We start from the raw sequence: 18,463 nt of genomic DNA on the forward strand, positions 1-18,463 counted from the left end.
TTGTCATTTCATCATTTAGGGAACTCTTTTCTCATACTCTTCAATTTTTCTTAGCTATATTTTTTAAAAATTTATTTTGAGAGAGAGACAGAGACAGAGACAGAGAGCCATGCATGAGTAGAGGAGGGGGAGAAAGAGAGGAAGAGAGAGATTCCGAAGCAGGCTCTGCACTGTCAGGGCAGAGTCTGATGTGGGACCTGAACTCATGAACTGTGAGATTATGACCTGAGCTGAAATCAAGAGTTGGATGCTTAACCGACTGTGCTACCCAGGCCCCCCTCCTAAATAATTTTATTTTAAAATTATTTTTTAAATGTTTATTTTGAGAGAGAGAGAAAGGGGAGCAGGGAAGGGGTAAACAGAGAGGGAGACATAGAATCCCAAACAGGTTCTGCATTGCCAGCGTGGAGCTGGATGTGGGACTCAAACCCACAAACCCTGAGATCATGACCTGAGTCGAAATCAAGAGTTGAACACTTAACCGATTGAACCACCCAGGTGCCCCATAGCTATATTTTTAAAATCAATTAAATTATAAAAAAATGGAAAACAATGGAATCACCTAAAAGGATGATGCAGTGGTAATGTTATCCTTCAGTTTTCTTTTTTTAATTGTTTATTTACTTAATTTGAGTGAGAGAGTACGTACACATGTACCGCCAATGGAGGAGGAGTAGAGAGAGAGAGACAGAATCCCAAACATGTGCTGTCAGTACAGAGCCCATCGCGGGGCTTGATCTCCCAAACTATGAGAACATGACCTGAGCAGAGATCAAGAGATGGACAACTAACCCACTGAGCCACCCAGGTGCCCCTATCCTTCAGGTTTTATGGTTACCTTTAACATTTCACAGAACAGGTTGAGATTTCAGAATTTTTTCATATTCTAGCCATAGTAGCAAAGGAAAAGGAATTGACAAGGGGAAATGTTTCAAAATTATTAGATGAATCAGAAGATAAATGCAAAGACACAGATAGCAGCACTCTAGACTCTAATGATGGTGGAATTGATCATATAAATGAAATCTCAGATGAGTTTTCAGATGAAGCTTCAGATGAATTTTTTCAAACTCAAAAATCAATGAGTGACCTACATATTTCTAAGGACAAAGAAGGAAATGTGGCATTTTCATCCAGTTAATCATTCATTCAACAGGAAGCATGTTATTATTGCACAAATTTTTGTGACAAAAACCTGGACTGTCTTATTTTGCTAAAAGGATGTATGATAGTATTCTTTAGATTTCTTATTGTTTGTACATCAGTGTTTATTTGAAGTGGTTTGTTGTGTATAAATTCTTTTTTTAATTATTTAAAAAATGTTTTAACATTTATTTATTTTCTGAAAGCAGAGACAGAGCATGAGTCAGGGAGTGGCAGAGAGAGAGGGAGTCACAGAATCCAATGCAGGCTCCAGACTCTGAGCAGTCAGCACAGAGCCCAATGTGGAGCTAGAGCCCACGAACTGCAAGATCATGACCTGAGCCAAAGTCAGACACTTAACTGACTGAGCCACCCAGGCTCCCCTGTTATGTATAAATTCTTGTTAACTTTTCTAATGAAGTTTTTTTTTTCCCTACTATCCCTTTATATTTCTACTAATTAATCATAAAATGACTTTGAAATGGTAACAGGGACACCTGGGTGGCTAAGTCGGTTGAGTGTCCGACTTCAGCTCAGGTCATGATCTCATGGTTTATGGGTTTGAGCCCCGTGTCGGGCTCTGTGCTGACACCTGAAGCCTGGAGCCTCTTTGGATTCTGGGTCTCCCTCTCTCTCTGCCCCTCCCCCACTCACGCTCTGTCTCTCAAAAATAAACACAAAAAATAAAATAAATAAAATTGTAATATATATTGTTCTTGGTATATTGATAAGGATTACTCAGATTACCCAGTTGTGGGCTAAGAATCATTTATCAGTGTCAATGAGGAAAACATATTGTTTAGGAGAGGCTCTGTTCAGGCTCTGAAGATACACAAAAATAGGTCTGGTCTTAAAGAGCTTAAAACCCTGTTGGGAGTCAGGAATATAAATTTTCTTCCTTTAGCTACAAATGTCATTATCAATCATAGGATATCCTCAACTATTTTCCCCCCAGCTTCCTCCAATGTTAACTGCTTAAACAACTATAATAGAGTATCAAAACCAAGGAGTTGACATTGGAACAATCTGTACAACTTATTCAGATTTTACCAGTACAGATTTATTTGTGAGTGTGTGTGTATAACTCTGTGCAGTTTTAACACATGTAAAGCTTTGTGAAACAACCACCATGATCCAGATACTCAGCTGTACCATCACCACAAGACTTGCGCTTGTCATTCCTGTATAGCCTTATCCTTCCCTCCCCATCGTTAACTCTGGCAACCACTAATCTGTTCTCCAACTGTATATTATTTTGTGAATATTATATAACCGGAATCATATAGTACAGTGAAACACAATACATGCTGGCTTTTTTAGTCAGCATAGTTTCCTTGAGATTAATACAAATTGTTGTATGTGTATATATTCTATTCCCTTTTGTTGCTGAATAGTGTACCATGGTATGAACGTACCATAGTTTGTTTTACCAGTTAGCCATTGATGGACATTTGGGTAGTTTCTAGTGTGAGGCTATTAAGAATAAAGCTGCTATGAACAGAGATGTACAAGTTCCCATGTGAAGTGACTTTCCATTTCTCTGGGTAAAGTGCCTAACAGGGCAGTTGCTGGTCATAGAGTAAGTCCATTTTAGTTTTTTTTTTTTTTTTTTAAGTCCATTTTAGTTTTGAAAGACATTGCCAAATTATTTTCTAGAGTGGTGGTACCATTTTACATTCCCACAGCAATATGAGTGATCCCATTTCTCTGCGTCCTCACCTACATTTGGTATTGTCACTATTTTTCATTTCAGCTGCTCTGATCTGTGTGCAGTGCTATTTCATTGTAGTCTTAATTTGCATTTCTCTAATGGCTAATGATATTGAACATTTTTTCATGTGTTTATTTGCCATCTGTATATCCTCTTAGTGAAGTGTTTATGTCTTCTGCTCATTTTCAAATCGGATTATATGTTTTGTTTTTAATGCTGAGTTTAAGAGTTCTTTACATATATATTCTAGATATACCCAGCTACTATTTTTAATCAGCTGCAATAGCATTTAATTTGAGGGAGAAATGATGTCATGAAGAGTCTCTATCTCATTGAACCACACTAATACTCCTCCCTCCTTAGAAAAACCATCTATATCAATTCCAATCCAGCTGTCTTCATCGAGGAACACTCTTGGGGGTTGGGGCAGGTTCTAACCCTAGGCAAACCTTTTTATTTGGCGTTAATCTGCTCCACACTCTTCTTTAGAAATTAAAGTGCCAGCTCATCAACCTTCTTTCTGTAGGGTTTTTGTTATCAGAGCCAAAAAAGCAGCTGAGATAATGTTGGCATGGCAATTTTTCTGTTTAACATCTTCCTCGCCCCCCACTTTTCCACTTTCACTAGATGGGTGTCTCCTGCCCACTCATTTCCCTGCCTCCTCACAACCTTCCTTTCCCCCTGCTATGGCTATGGCACTCACTTCTACGTGCCTAAGAAGCTCATTTCTTCAGATTAACTGATTCTGCTTCTGTGTCCAAATTCCATGTTGCTGGGAGAGAGATTGGGCCCCTGAACATTGGGGTCGGTGGGGCACCTCCAGTGCAGATGTGACCTGGGGAAGTGCAGGCAAGTGGCAAGGGATGTGTGTCTGTTCTGGGGATCTGGCCCAGTGCAGGCTTTCTGAGATTGAGAAGGTCTGAGTAGAAAATTACTGTCATCTTTATTACAAGGACCAGAGGGAAAAGAAAGTCAGAGAGGTGACGTGGTTCCCAGAGCCATATAGGTCCAGTAGAGGAAGTAGAGGTGAGACATAAACCCGAAACCGGTGAGGCTCCAAAGCTTGCACTGTGTCAACTCTGCCAACCATCTACTGACATGGTTTCCTACCCTCGAAAACCTGGGTCTCTTAGTGAGATTAACAAGTATCCACAATTACAACAGAAACAAATGAATTCCAACATAAATATATACCAGGAGAAAACAGAAGACAGATCTATTAAATGATATATAATTTACATTTAAAAAAACAATAGCATTATTCCTTTCTTAATGAGTTTTCTAGTAGTTTAAACCTATACTTATTATCCTCCTCATCAAAATACTTCAATGTGTTTATGAGCCCTTGGGTGATGTGGTTCACTGACAGAATTTATTCCATACAGAACTAATTCCACAAAATTATAGAAAACAACAGAATGGCACAAATCCCTCTAAATAAGATACATGCTTTTATGCCATTTTTGTCCTTTAATCAGCATTAACTAACTTTCTAATGTTGAATCCATGCTATATTCTTAGGATTAAGTCAACGGGATAACTAAACACACTGTGCGATCTGGCCTACTAAAATTTTTACTTAAGAGTTTTCATCCATGTTCATCAGTGAGATTTGGTTTATGATACTCCCTCTAGAACTAACTTTGTCAGATTTCGATATTAAGATTATGGCAGCTGCTATCTTCAATAATTTGTATAAGATTGGAATTTTTACTTGACTGTTGATGGAACTTTTTTCTAAATTCATCTAACCTGGTAGTTTCTTTTTGAGAATTTTTAAATGTAGACTAAATTTCTTTAATTTTGAGAGAGAGCACGCGCATGTGTGAGCAAGGGAAGGCCAGAGAGAGAGAGAGACAGAGACAGAGAGAGAATCCCAAGCAGGCTCCACAGTGTCAGTGCAGAGCCCAACACAGGGCTCGAACCCATAAACGGTGAGATCATGACCTGAGCCAAAATCAAGATTCAGATGCTAAACCAACTGAGTCACCCAGGAGCCCCAAATATAGCCTAAATTTCAAAATTTGTTACAGACTATTCAGGTATCTTTTCTTCAATTCAGTTTTTTTAAATAACAACTTCATAGAGACGTATCATAGTTATCCACTTAAAAGTTTACAATTCAGTGGTTTCTAGTAAAACACAGAGTTATACAAACACTGCCACTATCCAATTCCAGAACATTTTCATCACCCCCTAAAAAAACCCTGTATGTGTTAGCAGTCAGTCACACTTTCCTCTTAGCCCCCAACCCTAGGCAACCCCCCACTTTCTATAGATTTGCCTGTTCTGCACATTTCATATAAATGGAATCATATAGTATATGGTCTTTGTGACTGGCTTTTTTCACTTACATTTCATGTTTCATCCATGTTGCAACATGTACCAGTACTCCATTTCTCTTTATTGCCAAAATGTTCATTGTATGGATCTATCACCTTTGGTTTATCCATGTATCACTTGAGGGACATGTGGGATGTTTTTACTTTTTGGCTATTGTAAGTAATAGTGCCCTGAACATTCATGTACAAGTTTTTGTGTGGACATATTACTCTTGGGACTTATACCTGGTTGTGGAAATGCTGGGTCATAAATCTATGTTTGTTTCTTTATGATTTTAGAGAGAGGGGTGCCTGGGTGGCTCAGTCAGTTAAGTGCCCAACTTCGGCTTGGGTCATGATCTCACAGTTCGTGGGCTTGAGACCTAGGTCGGGATCTGCGCTGACAGCTCAGAGCCTGGAGCCTGCTTTGGATTCTCTGCCTCCCTCTCTCTCTGCCCCTCCCCTGCTTGTGCTCTTTCTCGGTTTCAAAAATAAACATTAAAAATTTTTAATATAATTTTAGAAAAAGAGAGTGCAAGTGGGAGTGTGGCAGAGAGAGAGAGAATCCCAAGCAGGCTCCAGGGTTCAGCACAGAGCCTGACATGGGGCTTGATCCCACAACACTGGGATCATGACCTGAGCTGAAATCAAGGGTCAGACGCTCAACTGACTGAACTGCCAAACTACCATTTCACATTCCTACATTCTAGTAACTGAGAGTTCCAATTTCCCCACATTCTCCTCACCAACACTTTTTTTCCTGACAGCCAATCTTAGTTGGGGGTGAAGTGGTATCTCTCTGTAGTTTTGATTTTTTCTGTAGTTTTGCATTTTCCTGATGGCAAAAGATATTGAGCACCTTTTCATATGCTATATAAGTCATTTGTGTACTGTCATTAGAGAAATGTTTGTGCATTTTTGACCATTTTTAAATGAGGTTGTCCTTTAATTATTCACTTTTAAGAGTTTATATATTCTAATTTCTTTTTTTTAAGTAATTTTTTCAATGTTTATTTTTGAGAGAGAGAGAGAGAGAGACAAAGCACTAGCTGGGGAGGGACAGAAAGAAAGGGAGACACAATCTAAAGCAGGCTCCAGGCTCTGAGCTGTCAGGACAGAGCTGAAGCAGGGCTTGAACTCATGAACTGGGAAGATCATGACCTGAGCCAGTCAGACGCTTAACTCAGCCACCCAGGCATCCCAGAGTTATTTATGTATTCTAGATGCAAGTCCCTTAGCAGATATGATTTGCAAAAAAAAAAAAAAATTCCCATTCTGTGGCTTTTTTCACATTCTTGATAAGTGTTTTTGAAGCAATTTTTAACTTTGATGATGTTGCCTTTGTCTGTTTTTTTGTTTGTTTCCTTTTATTTAAATTCCAGTTAGTTAACATAGTGTTAGTTTCAGGTGTACAATATACTGATTCAGCACTTCCATGCCTTATCCCGTGTCCATCACAAGTGCACTCCTTAATCCCCATCACCTGTTTTACCCATCCCCCACCTCCCCACATATTTTTATTGTTGTTGCTTGTGTTCCTGGTGTTATATCTAAGAAACCATTGTTTAATCCAAGGTCACAAAGATTTACACTTGTTTCTAAGAATTTTATAATTTTTTAGCGCTTATATTTAGGTCTTGATCCATTTGGAATTAAATTTGCCCTAAGTTTATTTACTTTGAGAGGTGGAGAGGCGCAGAGAGAGAGGGAGAGAGAGAGAATCCCAAGCAAGTTTCATGCTCAGTGCAAAGCATGACTGGGGGCTCAATCTCACCACCACGAGGTCATGACCTGTGCTGAAACTGAGTTGGATGCTTAACCAGTTGAGCCACCCAGGTGCCCCTGGAATTAATTTTTTTAAATATTTATTTTTAAGAGAGAGAGCAAGCAAGGGAGGTCAGAGAGAGGATCTAAAAGTGGGCTTCAAGCTGACAGAGCACCTGATGCAGGGCCTGAACCCACAAACCACAAGATCATGACCTGAAACGAAGTCAGACACTCAACTGAGCCACCCAGGTGCCCCTGGAATTAATTTTTTTTATATGGTGTGAGATAGGGGTTGAATTTCATTCTTTTCAATTTCATCCAATTGTCCTAGCACCATTTATGGAAAAGACTATCGTTTCGCCATTGAATTACCCTGGGAATCTTGTAAAAAATCAATTGACTATAAATATGAGAGTTTATTTTTTAGACCAATTCCATTGCATTGATCTATGGGTCTATTTTTATGCTAGGACCACACTGTCTTGAATGTTGTAGCTTTGTATGAAGTTTTAAAATTGTGAAGTGTGAATTCTCCAACTTTTTCCTTTGTTTTTTCCAATTTCGGGCTCTTTGAATTTCCATATGAATTTCAATGATCAAAAATGATCAGCTGGTCATTTTTGGGGGGGGGGGCAGCCAGCTGGAGTTTTGGTAAGAAAAGCACCGAATCTGTAGATCAGTTTGGGGAGTATTGCTTCTTTTAATAATGCAATGTTAAGGGGCGCCTGGGTGGCTTAGTCGGAGAAGCGTCCGACTTTCGCTTAGGTCATGATCTCGCGGTTCGTGGGTTCGAGCCCCGCGTCGGGCTCTGTGCTGACTGCCAGCTCAGAGCCCGGAACCTATTTCAGAGTCTGTGTCTCCCTCTCTCTCTGACCCTCCCCTGCTCACACTGTCTCTCTCTCTCTCCTAGAAATAAATAAAAATATTTTAAAATAAATAAATAAATAAATAATAATGCAATGTTAAGTCTTTTGGCCCATAAACATAGGATGTCTTTGCATTTATTTAGGTCTTCTTTTATGTCTTTCAATGTTTTGTAGGTCAGAGTATAAGTTTTGCACTTCTTTGTTAAATTTATTCCTAAGTATTTTAGTTTTTTGATATCTTGAGTCAGTTTTAATAAGCTCTGCTTTTGTTGGTACTTCTTCATCAAATTTTTCCAGTTTCTTGTCATAAAGTTATTAATAGCCTTGAATTAGTCCGTGTTCAACCTGAGAAACAGAACCAGTAGGAGAAACTAAAAGACTTATTGCAAAGAATTCATTCACACAGTTGTGGAGGCTGGAAGGCAAAGTGTGAAACCCCAGATCCACAGGTTAGACCTCCAGGAAGTGCAGGCAGGAAATCTGGCTTGACCCAAAACTGCTGTTTACAGGTATAAATACCTTCTCCCTCAGGGAAGCCGCAGTTCTGCCCTTTAGTCTTTCAAATGATTGAATCAAGCCCACCCATATTATCTCAGATTATTTCACTTACAGTCACTTGTACTAGAGTGGGTCTTCAGACCCAAGTAGTTTGACTTTGAAATCTGTGCTCCTAACCACTGTGCTATCATGTCTCTCTACACCTAAAGCATCAGAGATGTATTCCTTCCTAACCTTAGTCATCATGAGATAAGGAATATCTTTGGCTTCTACACATCTAAATTTTCAGCACATTATGTTCCTTCCAACATATAAAAGCATCCTCAATTCTGAGCCACCTGATTTTTATTTTACTACAACCCACCCCTGCCTCCACCAAGCCCACCCCTACATTCTGCCCTCATTTAAGAGGCTGCATTTGCTTTACGCTCTGCTTAGAATAATAACCCAAAAAATACATGAAATATTTAAATCTTATTTGTTCAAAATAAAAGAGAAGTTAAATACTTTCCCTAACTCTTTAACTACTGTCTTATCAAGGCTTCAAAGACTTGCTCAGGAAAGTACTGCTGGTGTTGATAACCAGAGGATCTTACCAGGGGCATGTTATGCCCTGGGCTGAAACACTATCAAAACTATCCTCAATCTTCTCTTCTGTGTGTATGATGTGTAGCAGAATGGGGTGATGGTGGAAATTAAGGTAATAAATATAAGCTGTTTCCTAGAAACATTTTCATTTCATGGAAAAATGTTAAGACCAAACAGAAAACTAAATATGGAAATGTGAAAGTCTTATTTTTTTAAAACCAGGCTATACAAAGACAATTGAAAGCCATATATGAAGAAATTTCCAAAATAAAAAAATGAAAAAAATCACATCTACAAAATTATTTACATGTTAAGGGCCCATATTAAAAAACATGGTCCCTAGTCCAATATAGACATAGAGAACAGTCTACGGTAACACACTTGGAAGAGGACTTCTGTAGTAGTTCCCAGTATACAACATAAACCAAACGAGGAAACCCCTTGAAGGTACTTCAATGCTCAGAGGTTTTAAGACCTTGGCTTTGATGATTTTGAAGGTAAGAAACAAAATCAAACTGGCTTCCACTGTGACACGCTGGTGGCTTCAAGTCAGTGCCTGCCATCATAATGCTTCTGAATGGCCCTCCATTTGGGGGCAGAACTATCTTCAGGCATGGTTAAGTTTTTACACACACCTTGTTACTATATTACCTTAATAAAGACAAACAGCTGTCATTAAACTCTTTTAAAAATATATAATGAATTTTTTAAAGATATATATTTTTTAAGTCCAAATTCATCAATGATGAGTAAAAAATCCATTACTTCTCTAAGGTCATTTCCCTAACTCTATTCCTGCTTAAATGCAAAAGCTGATAGTTTTTGATTGGTAGAAATATCTAAAGGTTTTTGCTTTTTAGGCAAATTCAGATTCTCCTTTGCTTTTTCCTTCTGGTTTTCAGTTTCATAACTTTCATCAACCACACGTTTTCGCTTCTTTGCTTCAGCTCCATCACTTGTAGTACCTCCTTTGGCCTTGGTAGCCCACGCCTTTGTAAAAATATGGTAGAAAAGATTTTTAGGCAATAACAAAGAAATAGGAAGGAAATTATTTCCTTGCTTTTCTAGGTAACAATACTGTATATAAAAAGCAGTATAATTAGCACCTCAATTGTTATGCTAATCATTAAGGATTTTCACTGTTAACAAATGTCTTACGACTTAACTGCAGAGCAAGTTAAAACATTTACAGTCTACCTCTGTAATATTTCAACCTAAACTCTGCTTATATTTAACCACATTAAGTGCGAAATAGATAACTTCAGGTACTTTTTTTAAAAATGAAACTTTTTACTTTGAGATTATTCATATGCAGTTGTAGGGGAAAATACAGAAGGATATTGTGTATCCTTTTCCCACTTCCCCTCAATTGCAGCATCTTCCAAAACAACAGTAATATGGCAACTAGGGTACTGACATACAATTCTCCCTTTTTTTTTTTTTAACTTCTACTCATTTGTGTGTGTGTGTGTGTATGCATATTTAATTCCCAGGTAGGCTCCACATTCAAGATACAAAACAGTACCATCACCACACAAGGATCCCCCATGTTGCTCCCCCATCCTATGCTTCTCACCCAGGCCCCAACTCCTTGTAATCAGTTCTCTTCATCCCTATCACTCTACCACTTCAGGAATGACATTTCAGGGGTGCCTAGGTAGCTCAGTCGGTTAAGCAACTTCGGCTCAGATCGTGATCTCACAGTCCATGGATTCGAGCTAGCTCAGAGCCTGGACTGACAGGTAGCTCAGAGCCTGGAGCCTGCTTCAGATTCTGTCTCCCTCTCTCTCTGACCCTGCTCACGCTGTCTCTGTCTCTCAGAAATAAAACATTCAAAAAAATTTTTTAAGAAAAAAAACCTCAATCACATCTTTAACTGCATAAGATCATTTAAATGCTATTTTATCTAATTCTTTAGAATTATCCTTTTATAAAGTCTTACAAAAAATGAGAACTACAAAGTTGCCAATGAGATTCTACATACACTAGAGGTGGTTAGACCAGTTTCTAGCTTCCTCATTTTGTTAATACCTTTATTCTTAAAATTCATTTTATCAAGGCAAGTATCTATTATCTAGTATTCACCAGGTGAATACTATGTGCCAATGCTGCATACTTTCATCCCCAGGGAAATGAAATCCAAGGATTTAATTGACATACCACCCACATTCCTTCCCCTTGCAACAGAAAGCTGCTCCTAGCCACCTGTCCTAATTTCCACGTGAAAGGCTAAAACAGGACACCAGGTCCCCCTCCCTCCAAAAGCAGTACTCTCCTTTTGACTTTGTTTTGTTTTGTGTTTTTAAAGTAAGCTCTATGCCCAATGTGGGGCTTGAACTCACAACCCTGAGGTCCAGTCACATGCTCTTGCAACTGAGCCAGCCAGATGCCCCAGTATTCTCATTTTGTATTCAATGTGGAAGAGAGCATTTTAAAAAAATCCTGCTTTTTAAAATTTTTCCTTAAGTTTATTTACTTATTTTGAGAGGGAGATAAAGCATCTTGCACAAGCAGGGAAGGGGCGGAGAGAGAGAATCCCAAGTACTCTAAAGTAGTAGTCCAAACATGTGAATTAATTTCATTTTTACCTCTTAATTTTATTTGGTTTTGATTTATAAGTAATGTACTTTTTCTTGGGGTATCCCCCTAACTTACAACATGCAAGAACTTGCACAGATATAAACAGTACATATGCCCCAAATTTAACCATCAGCACTAATAACTATTATATATCCACATGTTCAAAACTAACATTTCAGTTATTTAATTTCCTCTCCACCAAGAGTTTACCAGAATATATGCAATTTCCAAAAACAGAAAAAGGCATTTTCTGTAAGAATTTTTAAAACCTGGGGGGCATCTGGGTGGCTCAGTTGGTTAAGCAGTCAACTTTTGGTTTTGGCTCAAGTCATGATATCATGGTTCGTGAGTTCAGGCCCCGCATAGCCTGCTTGGGATTCTCTCTCTCTGTCCCTTCCCTGCTTGCATTCTCTCTCAAAATAAATGAATAAACTTAAAAACAAATAAACAAACAAAAAAAAACCCTGGGAGTTTACTAAGATCTCAATCTCAGGAAAATTATTCTTACCTTCCTTTCTTCGGGTGACAATAACAAACAAACAAACAAAAAAAACCCTGGGAGTTTACTAACATCTCAATCTCAGGAAAATTATTCTTACCTTTCTTTCTTCGGGTGACAATACTCTAAATCGAATCATTCCTTCTTTTATTATGTCTGCTTCATCTGAAAAGTCAGGATTGTCAGACAAAATATTACTTCTGTTTTCTTCCAGCCACATCTGGAACCCAGTCTTTGGCCTAAAATAGCAATTATTGAAAAAACTTCATACTTAAGACACAGTTTAAAGTGCTTTATGATTTTTCAGGTTAGTAATTAGTCTTTGCATACCTATACATAGTAAGAAGAACATGATTAATTACACTTGCTAATATTCATACTACATATTACTTAAAACTGCCTGAAGACCATGGAAATAATGAATTGAAAAATCCCTTGTAAGGTCAATTCAAACGGTTTACTCACATATGTAAACCATGAACTCTGCACTTTCAGCTCTTTTCTGGCATACTGACAGGCTCAAGGTCTCCAAGTTCACTCAGCCCCTCTGGCCCAGTAAAATTCTTCCAAGTATCGGTGGCAGGTTCTTTCTCCATTTTCCAAACCAGCTATCTGAAATTTTTACTTTTTTCAAGCTCCTTTCCCATCCCCTCACCATTGCTCTCACAGCTGACCTGGGAGTGTATGTCCTTTCTCGTGTAATTATTATGTTAAGCATAAACACACACTTATCAATTTTATTAGGCTCTACTTTTTTTTTTTTTTAATGTTTATTTTTGAGACAGAGAGAGAGAAGAGACACAGCATGACTGGGGGAGGGGCAGAGAGAGACAGAGTCACAGAATCCCAAGGAGGCTCCAGGCTCTGAGCTGCCAGTACAGAGCCTGATGTGGGGCTCAAACTCACATATTGCAAGATCATGACCTGAGCCAAAGTCAGACACTTAACTGATTGAGCCGCCTAGGCACCCCTAGACTTTCCTTTTGACACAAATTGTCTTTAGGTCACAAGTGAGGTTTAATGCAAACATTTAATATTTACCGAGCACTTACTATCTGCTAGTCATTGTTCTAAATACTTTGTTGTATTATCTCATTTCATCTATCATAACCCTATGAGGGTAGGTACAATTAACCATCTCCATTCCACAGAGGAGGAAATCAAGGCTCAAAAATGTGAAATAACTTATTCCAGTTCACACAGATAGCTGAAGTCAGACCTGGGATTCAATAGCTTGGCAGCCTGACTCCAGAGTCCCCATTCTTTACACAGCACCTATACTGGCCCTTAATACACTGCAATCACATGGACCCTGAATAACAAAATTAAATATATAGCAAAAATTAGTAGCAAAAATACCATGGGAAAATGTTTATGATAAAATTTTAAATAGAAACAAAATCACAGGCTGTAATACTGCATCTCTAATGCAGGGCCCACTAAATATAAAATCTTAATTTTACTAAAAAAGATTAAAAAGAATTACCTTTATGAGTAATTGAGGGATTGTTTGTCTAAACTTTTTAATTTTTAGAAAAACAAGCTATAAAACATATTACTGGTATTGCCTAATTTGTGGAAATATACAAGTTTCAAGTAATCTTAATGTAATTCTACTTCCAAGGGTGCCTGTGTGGCTCAGTTGGTTAAGCATCCAACTTTGGCTCAGACCATGATCTCACGGTTCATGGGTTCGAGCCCCTCTTTGGGCTCTGTATCAGGCTCTGTGCTGATAGCTCAGAGCCTGGAGCCTGCTTCACATTCTGGGTCTTCCTGTCTGCCCCTCCCCTGCTCACACTCTGTCTCTGTCTCAAAAATAAATAAACATTAAAAGTGTTTATTATAAAAATATAATTCTACTTCCAGAAAAATAATAGAACAAATTAAAGCAAATAGCAACAGTAAACAAAGGTTCTTGAATTACCAGAAATTAATAAACATTCATTTTAATCAAACTTGAAGCAATATCACAAGTCTAGCTAACAGCATGCAAGCTCCCTGCCCCTTTTAAACAGCTGTTTTTCAAAAGAAAACAAAATTGAACATTTCTCTTCTGAGTTAGTGTATCAACACTCTTGACAAAATATTTGGTTAAACAGTGATAATTCTTTAATGACATTTCAATTAAGTAAGCTTCTGTATTGATAGTACAAAAAATTGTCTTCTTAAATAAAACCTTCACTATTTATTTATTATGGATTTTTTTTTTTTTTTTAATTTATGAGAGAGAGAAAAAGAGAGAGAAAGACACAAAGTGAGCAGGGGAGGGTCAGAGAGAGAGGGAGATACAGAATCGGAAGCAGGCCCCAGGCTCTGAGCTAGCTGTCAGCACACAGCCTGATGCGGAGCTCGAATCCATGGACTATGACATCATGACCTGAGCCCAAGTCGGACACTTAACTGACTGAGCCACCCAGGTACCCCAAACCTTCACTATTTAATATCTAATTTGAATTCAGGGCAAAATAGGAAAAATAAAAACCAAGAGCTACCCCTCAAATTAAAAAGGTTAACATGAGGGGCACCTGCTGGCTCCATCAATAGAGCACATGGCTCTTGATATTAGGGTTGTAAGTTCAACCCCACACTGGGTGCAGAGATTATTTAAAAATAAACTCTTTAAAAAGGTATTTACTACTTATTTATTTAGTTAGTTGGTTAATTTTTGAGACAGAGCATGAGTGGGGGAAGGACACAGAGAGAGGGAGACACATAATCTGAAACAGGCTCTAGGCTCTGAGCTGCCAGCACAGAACCCGACGCAGGGCTCAAACCCACGAACCGCAAGATCATGACCTACGCCAAAGTCGGACGCTTAACCGACTGAGCCATTCAGGCACCCCTATTTATTCTTTATCAGACTTTCTTTTATATCCTTTCTCTGCTTCTCTCATGTAAGTATATTTATTTTAAAACCAAAAAAGAATTATAAGATATAAAATATTTTAAATTTAAATTTAAAACAATTTAAAATACATATAACTTATAGAAAACTTATAGAAAAAGTATTAATAGACAATAATCAAGATTTATGGCTTCCTTAAAGTTACATATTCAGGGGCACTTGGGTGGCTCAGTCAGTTAATCATCCAACTCTTGATTTCGGTTCATGTCATGAGCTCACGGTTTTGAGACTGAGCCCCTGTGTTGGGCTCTGTGCTGGGCAAGAAGCCTGCTTAAGATTCTCCCTCCCTCAGGAAACCTGGGTGGCTCAGTTGGTTAAGAATCAGATTTCGGCTCAGGTCATGATCTCACAGTTCAGGAGTTCAAGTCCCACATCAGGCTCTGTGCTGACAGCTAAGAGCCTGGAGCCTGCTTCAGATTCTGTGTCTCCCTCCCTCTCTTCCCCCTCCCCTGCTCTCTCTTCCATCCCAAATAAACATAAAAAAAAAAAAAAAAATCCTCCCTCCCTCTCTCTCAAAATAAATATTAAAAAGAAAGTTGTGTGTTCAGAATGACTGCTACCAATGCCAATATGTAATAATGAACAAGACAGCTGTGTTATTTTGTATTGCTATTTCTGTATACCCTTTATTGGAATATCGCATCATGAGAATAATAAATTTGTCTATGCACTGACCTTTGACTTTCAGTGTTTTGAGGACACAGAGCTGGCGTTTCAGATGATGAATTTTTAGGATTTTCTTCATTTGCATCCTCACTCTTATCAGCTTGGGAAGTTCTTTTCTGGAAATAGGATGCTGCAGATGCCTGTAAAAACAAACATAATGAATACTGCAACAAAAATCTAGTACAATTTTATATAGTACAATCAAGTCTTGAAAAATGTGGAAAAATATTTACAATTGTTTAGAATTCTTATACCAACATGTGAAGTCCTGAGGTTCTCAGTTGAATGTAAACATCCCTACAGACACAAAACACCCCAAAAATATTACTTCAAATATTTCTAAATGAATAAAATTATATAAAATGGAAAAGATAAAAGATGTATTACACTAATGACAAATCTGAGATGAAATACCAAATCTGGGATGAAATCTAGAAGGCAAAATCAGAATATGGAACAAGGAAAGATTAGAGCCAGGTACTACAGCATCATCATTAAAAAAGATATGCATCAAAATCAACTGGGAAATTTTTTTAAAAACCAGACAGATGCCTGAGTCTTTGGGGCCTAAGTATACACAGAGAAACCTTGGATTATGAGTAACTTACTCTGCGAATGTTTCACAAAATTATCATTTCTAAGAAATTTTAACTTGATAAACGAGCAGTGTCTCATAATACAAGTGGTATGTTATCCCAAATGTCCCATGATCACAACTGCGCCAATGGTTCTTCCATCTCTCACTGGCTGCAGGATTGTGAGTGATCGTCACCCATGCTTGAATGCTCGGTCTCAAGCCGAGGGGTCTGGCAGAAATCAGTGATTTTTCAGAACGTAGGAAGGTGCCCATAACTGGCACTGTGTATTTTCTGTCACTTCAAAGCACCTATGGACAATCCTCTGCTTTTCAATACAAGAGTAAGCTTAGGAATGCTTTGCTTCATTCTAGGTCAGGCTGCCTGCTGCTGTCTTATTGCCAGTTACATTACATACAGTATATGACAAGAATTTATTAATACTGTACAGTAGTCAACACTGTGCAAGCGTATACAATGGCCCCCATGCAGAAAAAGATTCCAGTGAGCCAACAGATAGCAGTGATTCCATTAATGATAGTGAAAGTCTTCCTACACAATAACCCTCCTCTCTCTGGTCTCCCTCACACCAGCCATGAAGGTTTTCAAAGGTAAGTGCAGGTTAATTTATTTTTCTTTATATTTTGTATTTTCTTTATTATTTTGTATTATATTACAGTACTGTAATCATTTTATATGAATATTTTTGGGTTGTGGAATGAATCATCTGAGTTTCCATTATTTCTTATGGGGAAATTTGCTTTCATATACAAGTGCTTTGGATTACAAGCATGTTTCCAGAACAAATAATGCTTACAAACCAAGGTTTAACTGTATATATTTTAAAAAGTGATTCTGATGCAAAAATCAGATTTGAGAACCACTACCCTCACTAGGCAATCAATGATAAACAACTGGAGCCTCCTGCCCCATACCTGAAAGAGTGAACAAAACTAAAGCAAGACAAACAGACCATGTACTACTTGTTGTTGATGTGGGTAGTTGAAACTGTACCTGCTTAGACTTTGGCTTTGGAACTAGAGGCTTTATAACTGGAGACTTTTCATTATTTGTAGCTCGACTGAGTGCAGTAGATTTCTTGGATGATTTGTTCATATTGTCTAAAATATTAGTTGAACGTGCTGAATTCACTGAAATGGCTGGCTCTTTAGAATTGGCTGACACCTAAAGAGCAAATTAGTATTAGCATTTTATGTTTAAAGAAGGAAAAAAAAAACCCCAAGAGATTCACTTTTCCTTTAAATTTCTGTTAAGTCTAGGAGCACCTGGGTGGCTCAGTCGGTTGAGTGTTCAACTTCAGCTCAGGTCATGATTTCATGGCTCATGGGTTCGAGTCCCATGTTGGATTCTCTAGTGTCAGTATAGAGCCCGCTTCAGATCCTCTGTCCCTCATCTCTGCCCCTCCCCAACTCGTGCACACACTCTCTCTCTCAAAAATAAATGTTAAAAAAATATACTTAAATGCCTTTTAAGTGTATATTGTAGTGTCACACAGGGAAATGAATACATTTTGTACAATCCATATTAAGACTGACAGACATATTAAATATAACACATCCCCACGAAAAACAGGGACTATCTTTCAAAACTATAGGTATTCAGAAGATAAGTAGAACATATAACTCTTAGCCCAAGCATGAACTTTTGTGCTGCTTTCGTCTGTTTTCACAAAGATCTGCTTCTATCTTTAATGTTTCCAAATCTGGGGAGGGTCATCTGGTGGTTTGGAAATATTTTTCTGTATAAAAATGTATTTAAAAACATTTTAAATACCACTGGAAAGAGTTTACCTTGAAGGGGTTTACTCGTCCTTGGCTGCTAGAGATAACTGCACCTTTCATAAGAAAGAAACCCTCACTTAATAGTGGTAAAACATAAGGAAGACTTCTGACTTCTATAATAATAGGACATTTTAATCTGTAATATACAAAAACAAATGTGCTTTACAACTTTAGAATTATTAACAACTGTATATGACCTCCTATTTCCAAGACAAAATAAAAGGTATTAAATGGAAACTATCCCAACTTGTCCCTATGAAGTATGTAAATCTGTTATAGATCTATCCTTTCCTCCTGCTACCATGAAAGGATGGTGCCTTGTTTTAGTTACGGTTAATAATTCATTTACTTGTGCTCTAGATCCCATCTACTACTGCTTTGTCAAGCAACTTGTCCTATCGATGGCTAACTCATCTTTGTACTTTTCTCTTTACTGGCTACTCAAGTTTCCTAAAAACAAACAAAAACAAACCCTCTCAACTTCAATTCCCTCTAGCCACCATTTTTTCTTCCCTCTTCTACACAATCAAATTCTCAAGAGT

General features: G+C 38.0%; 1 protein-coding gene across 1 annotated transcript in view; it reads right to left on the bottom strand.

The window, feature by feature from the left end:
- Positions 1 to 8,699: 8,699 nt before the first annotated feature.
- Positions 8,700 to 18,463, bottom strand: part of WDHD1 (WD repeat and HMG-box DNA binding protein 1) — a 66,522-nt gene continuing 56,758 nt past the window's right edge. The window contains exons 22-26 of the mRNA XM_077768257.1: positions 17,931 to 17,974; positions 17,134 to 17,304; positions 15,554 to 15,684; positions 12,074 to 12,212; positions 8,700 to 9,884 (exon numbers count right to left, since the gene is read on the bottom strand). Coding sequence (XP_077624383.1) covers positions 9,684 to 9,884; positions 12,074 to 12,212; positions 15,554 to 15,684; positions 17,134 to 17,304; positions 17,931 to 17,974 — 686 coding nt within the window. The 3' untranslated portion in view covers positions 8,700 to 9,683. The remainder of the gene's footprint in view (positions 9,885 to 12,073; positions 12,213 to 15,553; positions 15,685 to 17,133; positions 17,305 to 17,930; positions 17,975 to 18,463) is intronic.

Source organism: Crocuta crocuta, unplaced genomic scaffold (genome assembly GCF_008692635.1).
Source record: "Crocuta crocuta isolate KB4526 unplaced genomic scaffold, BGI_CrCroc_1.0 scaffold10, whole genome shotgun sequence".
Classification (NCBI taxonomy): Eukaryota; Metazoa; Chordata; class Mammalia; order Carnivora; family Hyaenidae; genus Crocuta; species Crocuta crocuta.